Genomic DNA, 18226 nt, shown 5'->3' with positions numbered 1-18226 from the left:
ACCAATAAAGTGTGGAGCTACTTTGAACTTGTTAATGGTGAAACCAGAGACTGTAAAAAAAGATGGACGCCGTGTCGCCGTTCCCATTCATTTAATGAAAATGAAGCCAAAATCTTCCGCCATGTTGGCGATCCTGACACCCGATTCTGCGCAGTAGAGACCAGAGGAGGGAGAAAGACTGTGGAGACCAGCCTACTCATTTAAATAAACCCGCCCCTGAGGGCTGCCTCGCGGTCACAGGCTGCAGAGCGGGGCGGAGCGGAGCTGACGGTCGGCTATTGGTCCCGCCCATAAGCAGCCCTTTTACAATAACCACACCTTTTTTGAATAGAGTTGAATAATGTTTTAAAAAGCGAATTCTGTGGGGATATAAAAATTTGACAACATAAGAAGAGGTTACACTAGCTGCTGCATTTAAATAAAGGAGGTAGAATTACAGTATATTAGAAAAAAACGTGATTGAAAGTTGTCTGTTTTGCCATTGAAAGCTATGGGAATGGGTGGAGTTACACAGCTTTCTGCAACCGAACAGCAGGGGGCGCCCGACCTGTGGTGGCTTCACTTTTGAGAGACGATGCTCTGTCCAGCTATATACAGTCTATGGGTGAAACATAGTGATTTCTTTGTATGGGTAAGGCAATGCCCCTATCACTAGCATTGTAAGCCTGTTGGGAGCATCAGCTAAAAGTGCTGTATTTTAGAAATGCTGGGGGTGAACAGAGGTGTGCTTCTTGAAAAAAAAAAAAAAAATCACACTGGATTTCTCCTTTAAGAGCTGAACGCTTGCAGGCTTAACATATTGGTGAATTATATCCAAAACCTTGCGCTCAAAAATCCAATCCACCAAGCAATCAGTGCCACATGAGCTTGTGCCTTTTAGTAAACACCTAGTAAAAGTAAAAGTACACGTATGTTCATTAATTTAGAAAGGAGTTTCATGTTAATTTTAATGTAATTATTTGAAATAACTTAAAGATAGGACAAAAGGGAAAATAACAGTACTGCCTCAATGCACAATAAGCTGTGCACACACATTTGAACCCTCTTATGCTGAGTAGACCAGAGCTCACATGGAGGTGTATGAGTCAGTTGCTGATTCAGACTCTCAAAGCCAGCACTACCAGCAGACCAGAGCGGCAGAGCAGACCCAGCCTCTGATAAGCGCCCACCAACGTTTAATCTAATGAGCAGCACCACAACCTCACAGAACCCCTTATAGAACAGCACTGAAGAGATCAAAGCCAGGTTCAGAGAGTTTATAATCACAAACAGATCAGTGCAGATCAAATTAAATGAGTTTAAAAAAGATTATTCTGAGAACAGAGAGATTTTATTGCACTACAGGCTGGAAAACAACTGTTTTCCTATGATCACCTAATGCTATGTTAAAGTCGACTGTAGGAACTGTAAAAGTGAGAAGCAGCAGATTTTCTTACAGGGTGGGGGGAAAAAAGACCAAGTAAATAAAGTGAAAAAGAGTGAGTAAAGCCCCCAAATATTCCACATCTGCGGTGTGTTGTAGAAACTGCTGAATATGGGATTTAAATGCCCTTTAAAGGCCCAGCGGACATTTAAATGTAATTATGTTTATTAAATGTATTACATGTTATTTTATTATTTAAATATTTTTTTTATTTAAATATTTTATTTGTTGTGTTTGGGCACTTTTGGTGATCAAGCTGAGTGTGAACTAAGTAAGTAAGCAGCACTAAACTCTTTATAAGGTTCAAACATCTACAGCTCTGGAAACAAATTAAGAGACTACTTCAGTTTTTGAATCAGTTTCTCTGATTTTGCTACGGACAACATTTCTCCCAAATTCCAAATAAAAATATTGTCATTTAGAGCATTTATTTGCAGAAAAAGAGAAATGACCTTAAATAATACCAAGAAAACAAGTTCATATTCATAAAGTTTTCAGAAGTGTTCAGAAATCTATATTTGTTGGAATAACCCTGGGTTTTTAATCACAGTTTTCATGCACCTTGGCATCATGTTCTCCTCCACCAGTCTTACACACTGCTTTTGGATAACTTTATGCCTTTACTCCTGGTGCAAAAAAATTAAGCAGTTCAGCTTGGTTTGATAGTTGTGATCATCCATCTTCCTCTTGATTATATTCCATTCCAGATTTTTTATTTGGTAAAATCTTATAATTTTTAAGCGGTCTCTTTTTTTTCCAGAGCTGTAATTGCATTTTACATTTCTTACATTCAATATTGTATTTACATTCAAATTTTCACTCTAAAAACTTATGATATATTTTTTTAAACCATTGACACCACTAATAAAAATATACAAGTTAACAGATCTTTTTTGTTTCTACTGAATGTCTAATATTACATTCTTGAAATTAAAATATTTTTCTTTAATTGTCATATTGCCAAGAACATTGTTATAACAAAAGTACCCAAAAATACTGTGATATTACTCTAATGCAATATCACCCACCCCAATAAATCCATGTATATTCAGGTTTATTTAGGATATAATACAAATGTTGAGGCAGTCTGTTATTGCCATTACCTGCTCCTCTAAGTCCCTGCGTGGAGCAGAGGGAGTGTTGATGTAAGAGCTGAGAGATGAGCTGGTGTTGAGCTCATCTGTGTCCAGAGCGTCGCTGACCCCACTGCTGACTGAACTGCTATCGTCCCAGCTGAAAGAGAAAGAGAGAAAAAAATCACATAAATTATTATAAAAAACATTCTGCATTTTCCATATTCGTGTGGGGTTCTGTACATGTACAAACAATACCAGTCAAAAGTTTGGACACACCTCTCCTCTTCTCATTCACTTGCTTTATTATGTTTTTTTTTTTTTTTTTACTGAAGACATCAAAGCTACACAGGAATACATGTGGAATTATTTTGTGTTAAACAAACCAGAATATGTTTTAAAAATATGTAAAATGTTCCTTATAGTGCAAAAAAATAAGGTATACTGTTTTTTCCATATTGTTTATTTATAAAAAAGAATGCCAAAATGTAGAAAACAACTACGTATATCCAGCAAATCCTTAGAGAAAAATCAGTTTTTTGAATGCATATATTAGACATTTAAGGGGTGGTCTTTCCAGGACACTGATACCATTAATTATAATATTTTGTTTCCTATCGCTTTTAGTTTCAAGGAAAAAATCTTAAAAACTGGTGCTTTAACGATGCTTTAATGATGACTGTGGTGAGCTAGTGATGAGACTGAATACATCCGCTCACTGCGTGGGGGCACCCTGGAGAAATCTGGAAACCAAGCTTAGTTCTTCAATCTAGCTCATAACTTTTTTTCTTAAGAATGAGAAATTATTTTTACTTTTTACTGTGTAATGTTTACCTGCAGTTTCTTATGTATATTCTACTGTTATTCTACCTTAAACTGGATTTTACTAAATGTGTTCAAACATCTGTACAGCACTGCATGTGTATATATACATATATGCATATTCCACACACTTATGTACATAACCACACTTTACAGTTATTTCATCACAATGCAAAATATGAACCGTTTGATAAAAACAAAGAGCAAAACCACAGGCATGGGGAACATAATGATGCCAGGGTCTCTCCTCACTCTGCTAAAGGGAAACAAAAGCTTGCATTCCCCTCATACTTGCGACATTAGACACGTCTCCGTACTTCTCAAAACTTTCAATTAGCTCACTGGCTCTCTCTCTCAGCCTGCTCCGCTTTGCTGGCCTGCTTCACCACAAGGTCCAGCCTGTCGAAACCCATTAGGCTGCACAGCGGAGGCAATAGCTCTGCTCACAAAGGATAGATGCTGTTTCTGCTTCTGCTATATTTATACAGACAAGCAGAACAGAATGACCGACCTTTGAACCTTCAGAGAGAAGTAGCTGCAACAGAGAGAAGCATGTCTGAGAAGAGGCCAGACTTAGCTTTAAGGCTGTTAAAAGTACAATTTGACATACAAGAAAAATGTGTATTTATGTGTCAAATGAACATTATTTAGAATTAAAACATTGACATAACATATTATTTAAAACTCAATCCAATTTTGACCTCAAAAATTCCAGAGGAGCTGTTAATTTGTGGTTTCTGAGGCTGCTAACTCTGACAAACTTATCCTGTGCAACAGAGGAAACTCTTGGTTTTCCTTTCCTGGGGCGCTCCTGATGAGTGCCAGTTTCATCATAACATTTCTGATGGTCTTTGCGACAGCACTTGTGGACACTTTCAAAGTTCTTGAAAATGTCCTTTATTTAGTTGAGTAGTTCTTGCCGTAATATTTATTAAAACATTACTCAAATAGGTCTATTCACTGTATACCTGTAACTCTACCTCTTCACAACTTTACAACTGATGCTCTCAAACACTTTAAGAGGCAAGCAATTCAAGTAATGAACTCTTGACGAGTTTCAGCTGTTAACTGAAAGCTTGAATTCCAGGTGACTCTAACTCATAAAGCTAATTGAGAAAATTTGAAGATGTCCAAAGCTGTCATCTATATGTTTATATATGTGTGTGTAATGATGCTTTTGTGGTATATTTTTGAGAAGATTTATAAAAAATCAGTGGTTCAGTTTTCGAATGGTAGTTTTTTCAGCTGAAAGTTAAAATGTTCTTAAAGTCGTTAGTAAATCGCTAATATCATTATTGTTATCAGGAATCGCACACCAGAAGGGTAAATAAGCTTGTAAAACCTCATCTGAGCATTTTTTTTTTACCTCAAAAACCACATACCTAAACCTAAAACACTTAATAAAATGGATGCTTTTCATTTTTAAACAATTATCTCTGCATACCAACACAATGCCACCATTTGCTTCCTTCCTAAGAGTAATAGTTAAAGACTAGCCTCACAGCCTTCCTAAGACCAAGCAGGTTATCTGCCCACTGAAGCAGCTAATCAACACACTGTCTGGCCCTGGCTTGTGTAAGCAACCAGCTACGATGGGGCTAGCTTACTGTCAGCACTTGTGCTAGCTGCTAATCCTCCCCATTACTCACCGCCGGTCAAGCAAAACGTGTGGAGACTTTGAGCTAATAAGGGCTAAGGATTAACAAACAAACCTTGCCCTTAGTCATAACTCAAGAGTGAGGTGTCACCAAAGTGCACATTCACACATTAGCACTTTTCAAAGAACAACACACTGACAAGCCCTCAGGCCCAGTCCCAAATCTATCACGTCTGTGAAGTGTTCATTCTTATTGTGTCTTGGAAAAATCGCCCTTGGCTTTCTGTCGGTCAAGGAAAACTATGATAACGCTTAGCTTAGCTTAGCTAAGCTAACGGTAGCAGGGAGGTACGTCTGCTTTCTGATTTCTGCTTTAATGAGCTGTGAGGAAGGATCTCCCCCATAGGGGCTATTTCTTTCCTTTCTTCCTCTGTGTGTGTGTGTGGGTGAGAGAGAAAGAGAGAGAGAGAAGTTATCCATCAAATGGCATGTGCTGTCAGGTGCTACAGACGGCTAACACAAACAAAGATTGAGGAAGTTGAAAGAAAAGAATGAGATAGTATGGGACTAGGGGTGGGCCACATGGCATAATACTTGAAGAGCTTTCACGATATACAGTATTTATATCATTTATCAAAGTGTTTAGCTTTTGTTTGATCTAGTATGGTACAACAGCAAATTTTAAACAGTAAGTAGGCAGCATGTTTAAAGTGTAATTCCATTAAGCCACTAAAAATTCCCAAATACCATTTTCCCATGAACATTTGAACATTCAACCAAGTTTCTTACTAGTGATTAGTTAAGTTTAGAAGGACATTGGGATTCGTCATTATATAAGCAGAGCTATTAATAATGCTGATTTTAATAACACATGAAAATTAAGTTTAGCTCCTTTATTTATTCATGTTATATCATGTAGCTTAGGCTACTTAGGTTTCTTGCAAATCTCTTTTGCAAAATATAGTTTTAAGGTTTTTGCACAAAAAATGCACATAATGCTAAAAGTTAATGCTTATGACAGTTTTTCTAAATTGCATATGGCTGCTGTATGTAAACTAACCTGTGTAAAACAACAAAAAACAAGAACAAAAAACATAATTGTACAAAATCTTGAGAGTCATTTGTTGTAAATTTTCATATTAGGGAGCACTGGAATAAATGGTGGATAACGCATGGATTTTTGCCAAAATGCACATCCAATGAAGACTAATTTTAGAATTTAGATTGAAAATTTAGCAAAATAAATTTTAGACGGCTGCTAGAAAAGAATGATGAGGTGTGCAATTTTAGGTCCAGACTGGCCTTAAGGGGGCGCTACAGAACTCAAAAACACTACATATCATTTGATTTAGTTCTCTGACCTGAATGACTTTGCAGTTTTAGTTAATGAAAGAAATTTGACTCTTTGGCTGATATTGTAAATTTTGTCTATTGTCTATTGTGCAAAAGTTTAAAAAATTTAATTTAAACAAAAAATGCTGGTTGCTGATCAAATATCACAACATACGGACATATGGACAAATTCTAACTCGCTGATTTAAGATTTGCTAGATAATTTAAATATAATGTTTATAATATGATGATGTTAAACTGCACTAAAAGTTCACAATATGCTCAAAAAATAATATCAGGATTTTCAATAATAAATTCAATAAGTTAACAACAGAATACTGCCAAGTAGAATGGGACAACACTATGGAAAGTATGTATATGGATCTGGTAAATCAACACTAGTTGTTCACTGCTTTGTTTTCTTGATAAAAGAATTCCAACACAGTGTTAAATTCCAGCTGAAGTTTGCTACACCAGCTGCAACACAGATTTAGAAGTTGGTATTTCTTCAAATGACCATTCCCAAACAGAAGGCAGTGGTTGCATGTCCAGCCTACACCTTTTCTCCTCTTTCTCCCGGCCACAGCGTTCCACCGCGCAGTTCAGCTCCCCAACAGAACAATCCTTCTTTTCACTGCAGAGAGAAAGGAAGGTGTGGGTGGCAAGGATGCCAAAGGTGGGCCAGCGAGTGGTACTTTTCCACACATTTCAAGAATTCTCTCTTCTCTTCTCTCTCTATCCCTCTTTCCAATACAGCCCATAAATTCCCTCTGTGCTCAAGAACAACCAAGCCTCAAGCATGCATCGAAAACAGTGGAGCGAGAGCATATATTAAACTCTGTTTGAAGTTCTTTCAGCTTCTGCATGCAGAGATGAGTTTTCAAACGAGGGAATTTCCTGGAATGCTACAACTAAAAACGCATGTGACTATGTATATAAAAAGTGCAAACAGAATAATAAAACCTAGACATAATGCTTATTATAAACATTAAACCTATAATAAGAGACCAGTTAAGAGAGTTTTACCAAATTGAAAATCTCTGGAATATAATCAAGAGGAAGATGGATGATCACAAGCCATCAAACCAAGTTGAACTGTTTGAACTGAGTGGAATAAAGTTATCCAAAAGCAGTGTGTAAGACTGGTGGAGGAAAACATGCCACGATGCATGAAAACTGTGATTAAAAAACAGGGTTATATAAAAATATTTCACACTTCTACTCAGTGATAAAACGCTTGCATTTGGACTGCAATTGAAAAAACAGGAGGACCAGTGAGTTTTTTTGTTTTGCTTTCTCGGTCACGTGACATCGCGTTCAGTAGCTCCTCCATTTCCACTCGCTGTTGTGTTTTTAACATGGATTTCCGTGGAAATGTGCACCCAAAGTGTAATTACGGTGCACTGCAGTGGACAAATAGCTATTTATAGCTATTAAACACGAGGTGATGAAACTCAGAGATGTGCATCCGGACGGGAAATAAATTATCGGGGGACCACAGAGTTCAGTAGCTAAAAACAGTAGATAATTCAGCCTGTAATTTGGTCATTTGGTCATTCTGGACGGGAATAAAATCACAGAGGACCCCCCATGAGGACCCCCTGAAAAACTAATCCCATCCGGACAGGGATTGAGAAACGCATTGAGTACTCTTAGAACAGTGATAACTTGAATTTGGCTATAGATGTGAGAACCTAGAGTTAGGTTTAGAAACATCAAGAGATATTACAAGTCAGGACAGAGATCTGAGAGGGATGAGAGACTATTCATTATAAATTCACACAATTCTGTATACAAATTTCACCAGTTACTAATAATCTCTCTCTCTCTCTCTTTCTCTCTCTCTCTCTCTCTTTCAAAAACACACACACACCTTTGCCCCATCCCCATTCTCCTCCCATCCCTTCAGCCAGGTGTCCAACAATAAAGAAACAGACAGCACTCACTGAACGACACACAATGAGATTATGAATCACAGAAATTAATTAACTGGCAGTGAGTGAGGAGACAGGTGCTCAGAGCAGCACTATTGAGAAACACACACACACACACACACACTCACATACACACACTCACAAACAGACACCACATTTTGGGAGGAAGACAAGATTGACATCATTCCTTGTATTGAAGGGATGGGGGTGTGAGGGCGGTCTCTGGCAGGAAATTAGGGGGTGTGTCGTTATTAAAGGTCTAGCCAAACTGGACCATACTGCCTCAGCCTGCTTTCTCTGGGTGTAGCCAATTAGTTTAGCATTAAGGGGTTAAATCTCTCACCTCCTGTTTTGTTTTGTCTTTTGGTTTCATTGAGAATCGCCTTTAAACACCTACTGAACAAACAACCACTGAATAAACACACACTGAATAGACTTCAAAGGGAACTGAAGGAACTATTTACTCTGTAAAATTGTCTGTATTTAGTATAAAAACAGACAGGAAACCAAGATTACTATTGGCCAAGATTACTATTTTTATCATTAGTACTATTATTGGAAAAAAGCTAGTGGTTCACATAGATAGTATAGTGGGTAACACCACTAACCTCCATGGAGAAGACTGGGGTTTAAACCTAAATCAGGGCCAAGATTCACCAAATGGTACATTCATCTGGAGTTTATACGTTTGTGTATAGGTTTTTTTTATATAGTGATTTCAGCTGCATTAGGATGCACCAACTAATAATTAATAATCAATAGCCTGAAACATTAAGGCATTAGGCCCATATTTTGCAGTGAACATACAAGCACAAAAAAAAAAAAAAAAAACATCAAAAGCATCTTAGAGCTTGCACTACCTGCCAGTCCAGGGGATCAAACCTGTTACCTTCGAGTTCCAATTCCACACTTCTAGACTTTAAGTTAAGGCTGCCCCCCATAGAAACAGATATGTGCAAAACCAAGCATCAGCTAAAGGAGTATAAAGCTCCCCAGGACTATGTCCTGCATTTTCAGAAATTATGGAGCTCCATCCAAATCTTTTGGGATGGAATAGAGTGGTGGAACCAATAATCAAATATCAGTACATGACTGTATTGGTGAAATGCAATTCAAAATTTGCTAGAAATGCTTAATTTCCAAAAGAGTAGTGGCTGATACTGCAGAAAAGGCTCATATCATCTATTAAAAAACTTAATCTCAGAAGAAACACTGGATGAGCAGGTGTCTATGAGGAATACATTAATTCTAAAAAATGTACAGTACCAGTCAAAAATTTGGATACAACTCCTCATTCAATTTTTTTTATGGTAATACAAAAAAATTAAAATATCCTCAAGTGCAGTTGAAAAGACCATCAACAATGTTATGATGAAACTGGCTCTCATCAGGACTTTCCCCTAGGACAGGAACACCAAGAGTTACCAGCCCCAGAAAGCCCAGAAAACCCCAGAAACCCCCAGAAAAGTTAACAGCACCCTAGACAGGAGCCCACCTAAAGGCTTCACACAGTATTTTGTACTGTTTAACACTTTTAAGTAACTTCTTGATTTCGTATGTGTTCCTTCATAGACTGGATAACAGTATTAATTTACAATGTGGAAAAAAGAGAAAAAAAGGAAAAAAAAAAACATTGGATGAGAAGGTGTGTCCAAATTTTTGACTGATACTGTAAACTTATAATTAAAAAATAATACTGTTTAAAAAAAAATAAACAAGTACTTAAAAAAAATAAAAATAATATCAATATTTTCTTACATCCCTACTAACTAGTATGCAAATGTGATGTACCCACATTCACTGCAGCAGCCCTGCCACTGTTCTCAAAAGAGCTACCCATGAAGGCCCTTTCTCAGCACATCAGGTCCACATCTGGACCTGTGGCAGCGGGCAGATTTTAGCCCAGTGAGCACTTTTACCTCAAGCTGCTCTGACAGAGGAGCACATCTGCAGCTCCTGAATGCAGCCGAGTTGCTGATGCGCAGACAAATCCGAAGCTAAGAAAACAGGGAATGAGCAGCGCAGACACTTATGACAACGTCTGCATTCAGGAGCATCTGACAGACAACTGCTGACACAAGGAGAGGAGCGGACTGGAAACCGGTCAACCAAGACGAGCCCATGTGCAAAGGACTGCGCTGTCAGCCCGTCAACACAACCCTGAAAACAGCAAACCGACCGCTTAGAACTGAGTGCTAAAGCTTTAACTATATCATCTGGTGTTTATTAGTTGCATAAAAATGAAGCTGCTTCATAAAGTTACATTAAACATTCATTTATACAGATACAGAGCATAAGAGGACCTAATTAAAAAAAACCTTTCTGATTGTTATAAAAGCAATATGGTTGCAAAAATATGTAAAACGGATTCAAATATCACAACTGCTCTATAACTTCACAATATGATGATGCACTAAGCTGAATATTGTTTTAAAATGGCTCAGAAATCTGTAGATCACAGAGAAAGAGGTTTTTATAAACAGAACAGACTTCAAGACTTCAGCTTTATAATTTTGTTATTAAGCTTACAGAAAATTTACTCTTGATATTACTGGCCAATATTAGGCAGGGATATATTCCATTAACAAGAGAAGGTATATTATTGTCCTTGGCATATTATTGAGGGAATTATGTTAGTAATAACCAACCCACTTACATAAAAAGGGTACCTTTGGCTTACTCTTAAGGGTTCTACACCAGTTACATGAGAAGGTACTGTTTACCCTTTGTACAGGAATGTACACTGCCTGGCCAAAAACACCTGGGAAATCTCCACCTGGATTTAAGTAAGTAAATGATGTGGGGTCGATGCTGCAGTTGGTCTGCAGGTTTAGGTTCAGCAGCAGTAAGTGCTAAAAGAATGAGGTCAGCTGACTACCTGAATATACTGAATATAGACCAGGTTATTCCATCAATGGATTTTTTCTTCCCTGATGACACCATATTCCAAGATGATAATGTCAGGATTCATGGTGCTGGAATTGTGAAAGAGTGATTCAGGGAGCATGAGATCATCATTTTCACACATGGATTAAGAGAGTTCACCACAGAGTCCAGACCTTAACCTCATTGAGAATCTTTAGAATGTGACATAAAGGGTTTTTTTTTACAAGAGGGTACCTTTGTACAGTGATGCCACAACACAAGGAGGGTGAAAACTAGCACATGCCTCCTCCGACACATGTGAAGTCAGACTCCGGCTCTTTTCCAACTGCTGCTGATGTAGCATTTCCGAGTAGCATCACAGCACAGCACAGCATTCGGAGGAAAGTGCAGCGACTCGGTTCCGATACATCAGCTCACAGCACAACCTTGTGCTGACTGACATCTCACTAGGAGTGATGAGGGAGAAAGAGCACCATCTACCCACCCAGAAAGAGCAAAGCCAATTGTGCTTTCCCAGGGCTCTGGCAGCTGATGGCAAGCTGCATGACAAGGATTCGAACCAGCAACCTCCCAATCATATAGCAGCGTTTAGTCTGCTGGACCACTCGGTGCCCGAAAGAGTTACTCTTAAGGGTAAACCACCCCAGTTGGGTTACACGTGAGGGTACCATTCAAGTAATAAGCAAGTTATCACCCCACTTGCATGACAGGACACTTTTGACTTATTCTCAAGGGTACTGGCCCAGTAATAAGCAGTGTAACTTCCCAGTTACAGTTTTCAGACACAGTACCTTGCATTTAAGTAAGGCAGGCATGTTTGCAAAAATGGAAAAATGGATTATACAAAAAATATATAATAAAGCTATTGAAAATCCAAACTAAAATGATGTTTACCTTATAATATTTCCATACAGACAGTGTAAAATACTAGTGAATACAATAGCAAGAATTTATAGTATTACTATTTATAGTGCAACACAATAAACAAGCTCAAAGAGGAAAGACTATATAGTACCACTTGTTTCACACACATGCACTGTCTCTGTCCCTCTCTCTCTCTGTCTCCCTCTCTTTTTCTATCTCTCTTTCGCTCTTTTTCTACAATGCAAAATCTGCACTGCCAAATTCTGGTAATATTAAATGTAACAAAAAAAAAAAAAAAACAATGCACAGAGTTAAAAAGATTTAAAAATCAGAACAATATATTTTTAACAGAGTAAACTTTACACTTCTCTCTCTCTCTTTCTCTCTCTCTCTCTCACACACACACACACACACACACAAAACAGTCCCACGTGGCAGAGTGAACTGTCTCCATTTATCTGAACAAAGAGAAAAAAAAAAATTCCTCCTCACTGTTCTGAAGAGCCGTGGCGGTGAGTCCTGTGGCTGGACGCAGCCTGCGAGCGGCCGCTGAAGCTGGGCTGGGTGGCCGGGAGCTTCATGAGGTGACTGCCACTCTACCTCCCTCCCTCTCTCTCTCTGTCTCTCCCTCTCTCTTCTTTCCAACTATTACTGTCTCTTTCTGCTGCCCCTCCCTCTCTTCTCTTCTCCTCCTCTCTGCATGTGTCTGCTCTCTCTCTCTCTCTCCCTCTCTCAGTTCAAAACAATGAGAGACAGAGAAGAGAGCGAGAGATCAAACCTCCCCTCAAGCTCTCTCTCTCTCACTCTCTCTCTCTCACACACTCCACACACACACACATGCACATTCACAGACTGACTGCACTCACACCAGTAGGAACCAACCACAGGTTGAGGGGTGTGGCCTGAGTAAGTCAGGGAAAGAGTTTGTGTGTGTGTGTGTGTGTGTGTGTGTGTGTGTGTGTGTGTGTGTGTGTGTGTGAGAAAGAGAGAGAGAGAGAGAGAGAGAGAGAGAGACAGAGAGAGAGAGAGAGAGAGAGAGAGAGAGAGAGAGTAAGGAAGTAATCTGATCTGGGAGAAGAGTTAACTCAGATAAAGACAGCAAAATACACAAGTTGACCCCAGGAGAACTTCTCAGAAACTGACCTCAGAACAGGTCAAACTCAGCTCACACTTCAGAAATTACTATTATCTCATTAATATAAGTGTTCTATAATCAGTAGATGATGAAACATATATGTTTATGATATACACATGGATAATGTTTATTCTACAATAATTTACAGCAAAGCATATAATAATACATGAATTAACTAGGTGGTTTAAATTAAAATACCCAAAAGAAAATAGACATTTAATTGAGTCAAAACTTTGACTGCAACAAGTAATTTAATTTTATTAATACAAATGTATTATTATTATTATTATTATTATTATTATTATTATTATTATTATTATTATCATTATTATTATCATTATTATTATTATTATTATTTATAAGATATAGTTGTAGTAGTGACAGTCTTACAAAAAAAGCTTTTCTGTTTCTCTTTGACCATTATTTATAAACACTGAATTCATATTGTTAGATCAGTATAGTAAAATGCTATAATGATTTTCTAGTTACAATTTATATTAAATATTATATATGTTTTTTTCCAGAGAGTAAATAATTGGACAAATTCTATAGAGAAAAAAAACATTGATATGGTAATATTAATGCACATTTCGATAAACAATTTCAGCTAAATTCAACATAAAATATGCATCACTGTTGTCTCATATAGCTTTTTCGATGGAAATCTACTTATTGGACAGTCGTATTCGTATTGAAGCTTTTCTATTGGTCCATGCATAATGAAATTTGGGACTCTATGTAAAGAAAATATTTGTATTTTCAAATAATAGGCCCTTCCTGTATATAACTCTGAATGTAGTATTTATAAAATAGCCCTTTTCCAGCCGTGTCAGTTGGTGTGTTGTTGAACACACACCTGAGCATGTGGGAGTAAACACACAGATCAGCAGAGCAGGTTTAACAGTGCAGCGTAAATCTCCGTGACATCATAAATATAATCAGGCAGCACAGCTTACACACAGACAGGCTGTTACTGTTGATAGGTATGGACAGCATACGTACAATATATATATATATATATATATATATATATATATATATATATATATATATATATATATATATATATATATATCTGTGTGTGTGTGTGTGTGTGTGAAAGAGAGAGAAAGATAAGGTGTGTGTGTGTAAGAGAGAGAGAGAGAGAGAGAGAGATAGAGGGGGGGTTGGTTGGTTTAAACTGAAAAGAATCATTAATGGCTTTCCAATATTATTTACACACAGTCCATGTTTACACGGGATTGTCTGTGTGTGTGTGTGTGGTGTGTGTGATCAGAGGGAGGTATGGATTAGTGAATCGTTAGTGTAGCTGAGGTTCTCACAGCTTATTTAAGATGAAAACCAGCCCAATTACTCGTTCCACAGAGCTTCGTTTTCTCTTGAAAAGGAATTTCTACTGGGTCACAACACAAGGTCAAAGGTCAGTGTCCCCTGAGCCTGAGCGGAAGAGCGGGATTATGCACAGACGCTGCAAAAGCTTTACTACGAACATAACTCTCTGTTCTTATAGCACTGCAATGATGACTTTAAAGAAACAACTGAATGAATCATGGAATTACTTAAGTTTGACTCAATTACATTATAGATATTTTGATATAACTTACAATTATATTATATGGACGTTAAATTCATCATGATAGTGCCTTTACTAATTCATTTGTTTTTGTTTTAGTGATATAATTAATATCACTTTATTATAATGATTTTTATAATATGCATTGGTCAACTGCTTTGTATATTGTGTAAAAATGTGTTTATGACGATTAGACTAACTAAAATGATAAAACATAAATTGAATACAAATCTTTACATTGTTAAATATAACAGATTTAACAGATGTAACTTCACATAGGCCTGCCACAATAACAATATTTTGCGGATGATATATCGTCCCAAAATTATTGTGATAAACAATATAATTGTAATTATAAGAACAATTAATATGTTTTTTTTTTGGTAACCATTTACTTATGATAATATTTCAATACTGCCATGCAAAACCTTCTCCATGATCAATTTCAGCTTCAGTTTGGTCATTTAGTTTGTTTTTTTAGGGACTAGACAATAAAAAAAAAAGAAATGGTGAAAGCTAGTGTTATTAGTTTTAGCTTTTAGCCTAGCATGGATCTCTATTTGATCCCCCAAGCTGTCTATAAGTTTGAACTCCTTCTCTGTGGACACTGGCACAGGAGATTTATGAGTCTGGAGGTGATGAGCTGCTCTCTAGTATCAACAACACCATGTTCTCTGAAATTCGCCATTGTATTTCTTATTTTTTTTGCTCTACTTCACTTCAGCTTAGACAAGATCTTTTTCTAGTTGGCAGGGTCTATGTAAATGTTAGGGGTGTAAATGAGTCAAAACTGTTATGTAACTGTTTTAGATTTTGGAATTGGCCTGTTTTACAGCTCTGTTTTAGTTCCTCCGGATTTGGTTTTGAAGGAGGAACAACAGTGTTTAAGATTCATGGCTTGTAATGTGCATTTGCTGAACTGTCATTATTCAACCATGACAAGATAAATACAGTTCAACATTCTAGGGCCCCTTTAATTATATGCAGTTCTCTACCTTCAGGTCAGTGCACCACGTGAGGCATGTGAGGTACACTATATGTTCAAATGTTTGTGGACACTTGTGCACGTCTAATAAACACATTCAGCTAGTTTACCATATTTTTTGCACTATAAGGTAAAACTAAAATCCTTTAATTTTCCCAAAAACCGTCAGTGCACCTTATGTTACAGTGCTCCTTATGTATGTATTTTACCTGTCAGGTATTAAGAAGCATTAAAGTCACTCTGCTGAAGTACAGCATTATTAAGGAGTTTAGTTCTCCAGCACTGGGAGTGGAGTAGCATTAGCATTAGCATTAGCCGCTTTCGTTGTATAGAGGTGAGTATTATCAGCCTGTAGCCTGCTCCTAACACTCAGTGTTTTTCAGTGTAGTGCCTTGTCGGGCAGCATTTACTAGTGCTAAGCGTGGCTATGGCTAGTGGTTAGCAGCTAATGCTAATGCCACTGCACCCAGCCTTAGTGGAAATCTGGAAAATGAAACTTACACACACACCACCACCTCCCTGCGGCGAGACCTGCTGAATTAGAAAAAAAAAAAAAACATGCCGACACCCCTGTTCCTTACTAGTGTCGCATTAATAGGGTATCTTATAATCCAGTGTGCCTTATAGTGTGAAAAATACGTTAAGTTGCATTGTGTGCATTTGCATAACGCAGATATGTATGTGCACACAACTTGTTTAGTCCCTGTAAAGGAGACGTACATAAGTCCAAAAGAATAAGACTCTCTAGGGCAGATAAACATAAACCTGCTGGCACCACACCTAATGCCAGATATGGGCTGAAGTGGTATAAAGCCTCCAGCATTGAGCTGTGGAGCAGTGGAACTGTGTTTATATGGCAATTAAATACTTTTGGCATCAGTTGCAGATAACATGAGGTAGTGAACATCAAAGTTCCTGACCTCACTCATACTCTTGGTGCTGAATACAATCAAATCTTCACAGCAATACTGTCTCTCAATACTTTTGTACCCATTATGTATAAACTTTAGCTCTGAAACACTGGTCTGGTAAATGTCACCATTTACAAAACAAAACACAAATCTGTTTTCTGGAGCTGACAGCAAAGTGTGTGTGCGTGTGTGTGTGTGTGTGTGTGTGTGTGTTTGAGACAACATGGAGGAGTTGCAGCTGCAGCTAAAACCCAAAAAACACATCAAAATGAAATCAGGCAGAACATACACACAGTTACTGCTGCATATTTAGCCAGTGCTGAGGTTCCTGCCATCATAAAACCCAGCAGCTATAGGGATAATCACCAGGTACCTAAACACACACACACACACACACACACCAGCGCTCATGTCCAAACCTCCTCAGCCAGGCAGGCATGTGTAATGACATAGCTTCCAGTGCGCCAAATGAGTGGAATTCGGAACAGTTCCTGTCTCTCTCTCTTTCTCTCTCTCTCTCTCTCTCTCTCTCTCTCTCTCTCCCTCTTTCTCTCTCTCTCGCGTGCACTCTACACTGCAAGGTGTGTATTCTCTGGCTGCTGGGAAACACAGGTGAGGTGTGATTTGCATGCTTCTCTCTCTGCTGGTTTTGAATATGGAAACTGCACTGAAAGATACACTGAATGAGCAGCAGTTTTTTTTTTCAAGACACACAGAGAAGCATCCAGTCGTGAGCTGCTAAACTGCTCTCATATTCATCATAATCTCTCTCCACACACCTGCACAACCTTCAGCTTTCACCACCAGCCAAACATATACACACACACACACACACACACACACACACACACACACACACACACACACACAGTGAACAGAGGGAGGGAGAGATGTGAGTGAGCAAGCCCACATTCAAAAAAATAAACATCTGTACATATCCTTAAGTTGTATTGTAACTTATTGTATATAATGTAATATAATATATTATATTATATTACTATATTATATATTTTTATGCATAACTATCTAATTCATATTAGGGCTGCACAGTATATAGTTTAAGAGTCACATCGCAGGACGTGTGATGTCAAACGCGTCATGTTGCAGTGTTTTGATTCTTGACACAAGAAGTAGATACACAGCGCTGTCTCTGTGTCTGTGTGAGCGACAGGCTGCTGCTGCCTGAGAAGCACGGAGGGGGGTTGAGGTCGAGGAGGGCGGGGGGTAACACAAGGTAACCGCATGGCCTCCATCCACATGGTTGGTTGGGCATGGGCTTGTAAACGCACGTGTCGAAAGCTGTGCACTTCAGTCCATCACAGTTTTGCACAGATATTTTTTAATAACGCTTTTAATCCCAGAAATACGCTCTTATTTACCTTTTAAAAAAAAAAAAAAGCCATTTAAATGCCTGATTAAAGGGCCGGTTACTGTTGTTTTGCTGTTTTTCTCGGGTTTTACGTGTTTTACTGCATTGTTTAATATCACGATATATGTATATATATACATACATATATATATATATATATATATATATATATATATATATATATATATATAAAAATAAAAATAAGTAAAAATACAGTAAAGTAAAAATACACCCCTAGTCCATATATTCATTGTATTTCTGTTCCGTTCCATTATGTTCTAAAAATGTTGAACACAGCTGCCGTGCTAACAAATCAACTTAA

The 18226-nt window shown here is 37.8% G+C and overlaps 1 protein-coding gene across 4 annotated transcripts in view; it reads right to left on the bottom strand.

The window, feature by feature from the left end:
• Window positions 1–18226, bottom strand: part of nav2b (neuron navigator 2b) — a 135225-nt gene that overhangs the window by 49535 nt on the left and 67464 nt on the right. For all 4 annotated transcript variants that reach the window (XM_049483992.1, XM_022683836.2, XM_049483994.1 and 1 more), the window contains one exon: window positions 2527–2656. In XM_049483992.1, the coding sequence (XP_049339949.1) occupies window positions 2527–2656 (130 nt within the window). The remainder of the gene's footprint in view (window positions 1–2526; window positions 2657–18226) is intronic.

This window comes from Astyanax mexicanus, chromosome 10 (genome assembly GCF_023375975.1).
Source record: "Astyanax mexicanus isolate ESR-SI-001 chromosome 10, AstMex3_surface, whole genome shotgun sequence".
In the NCBI taxonomy this organism is placed as follows: Eukaryota; Metazoa; Chordata; class Actinopteri; order Characiformes; family Acestrorhamphidae; genus Astyanax; species Astyanax mexicanus.
The sequence above is the reverse complement of the archived record's forward strand: the minus strand, read 5'-3'. Positions and strand labels throughout refer to the sequence as shown.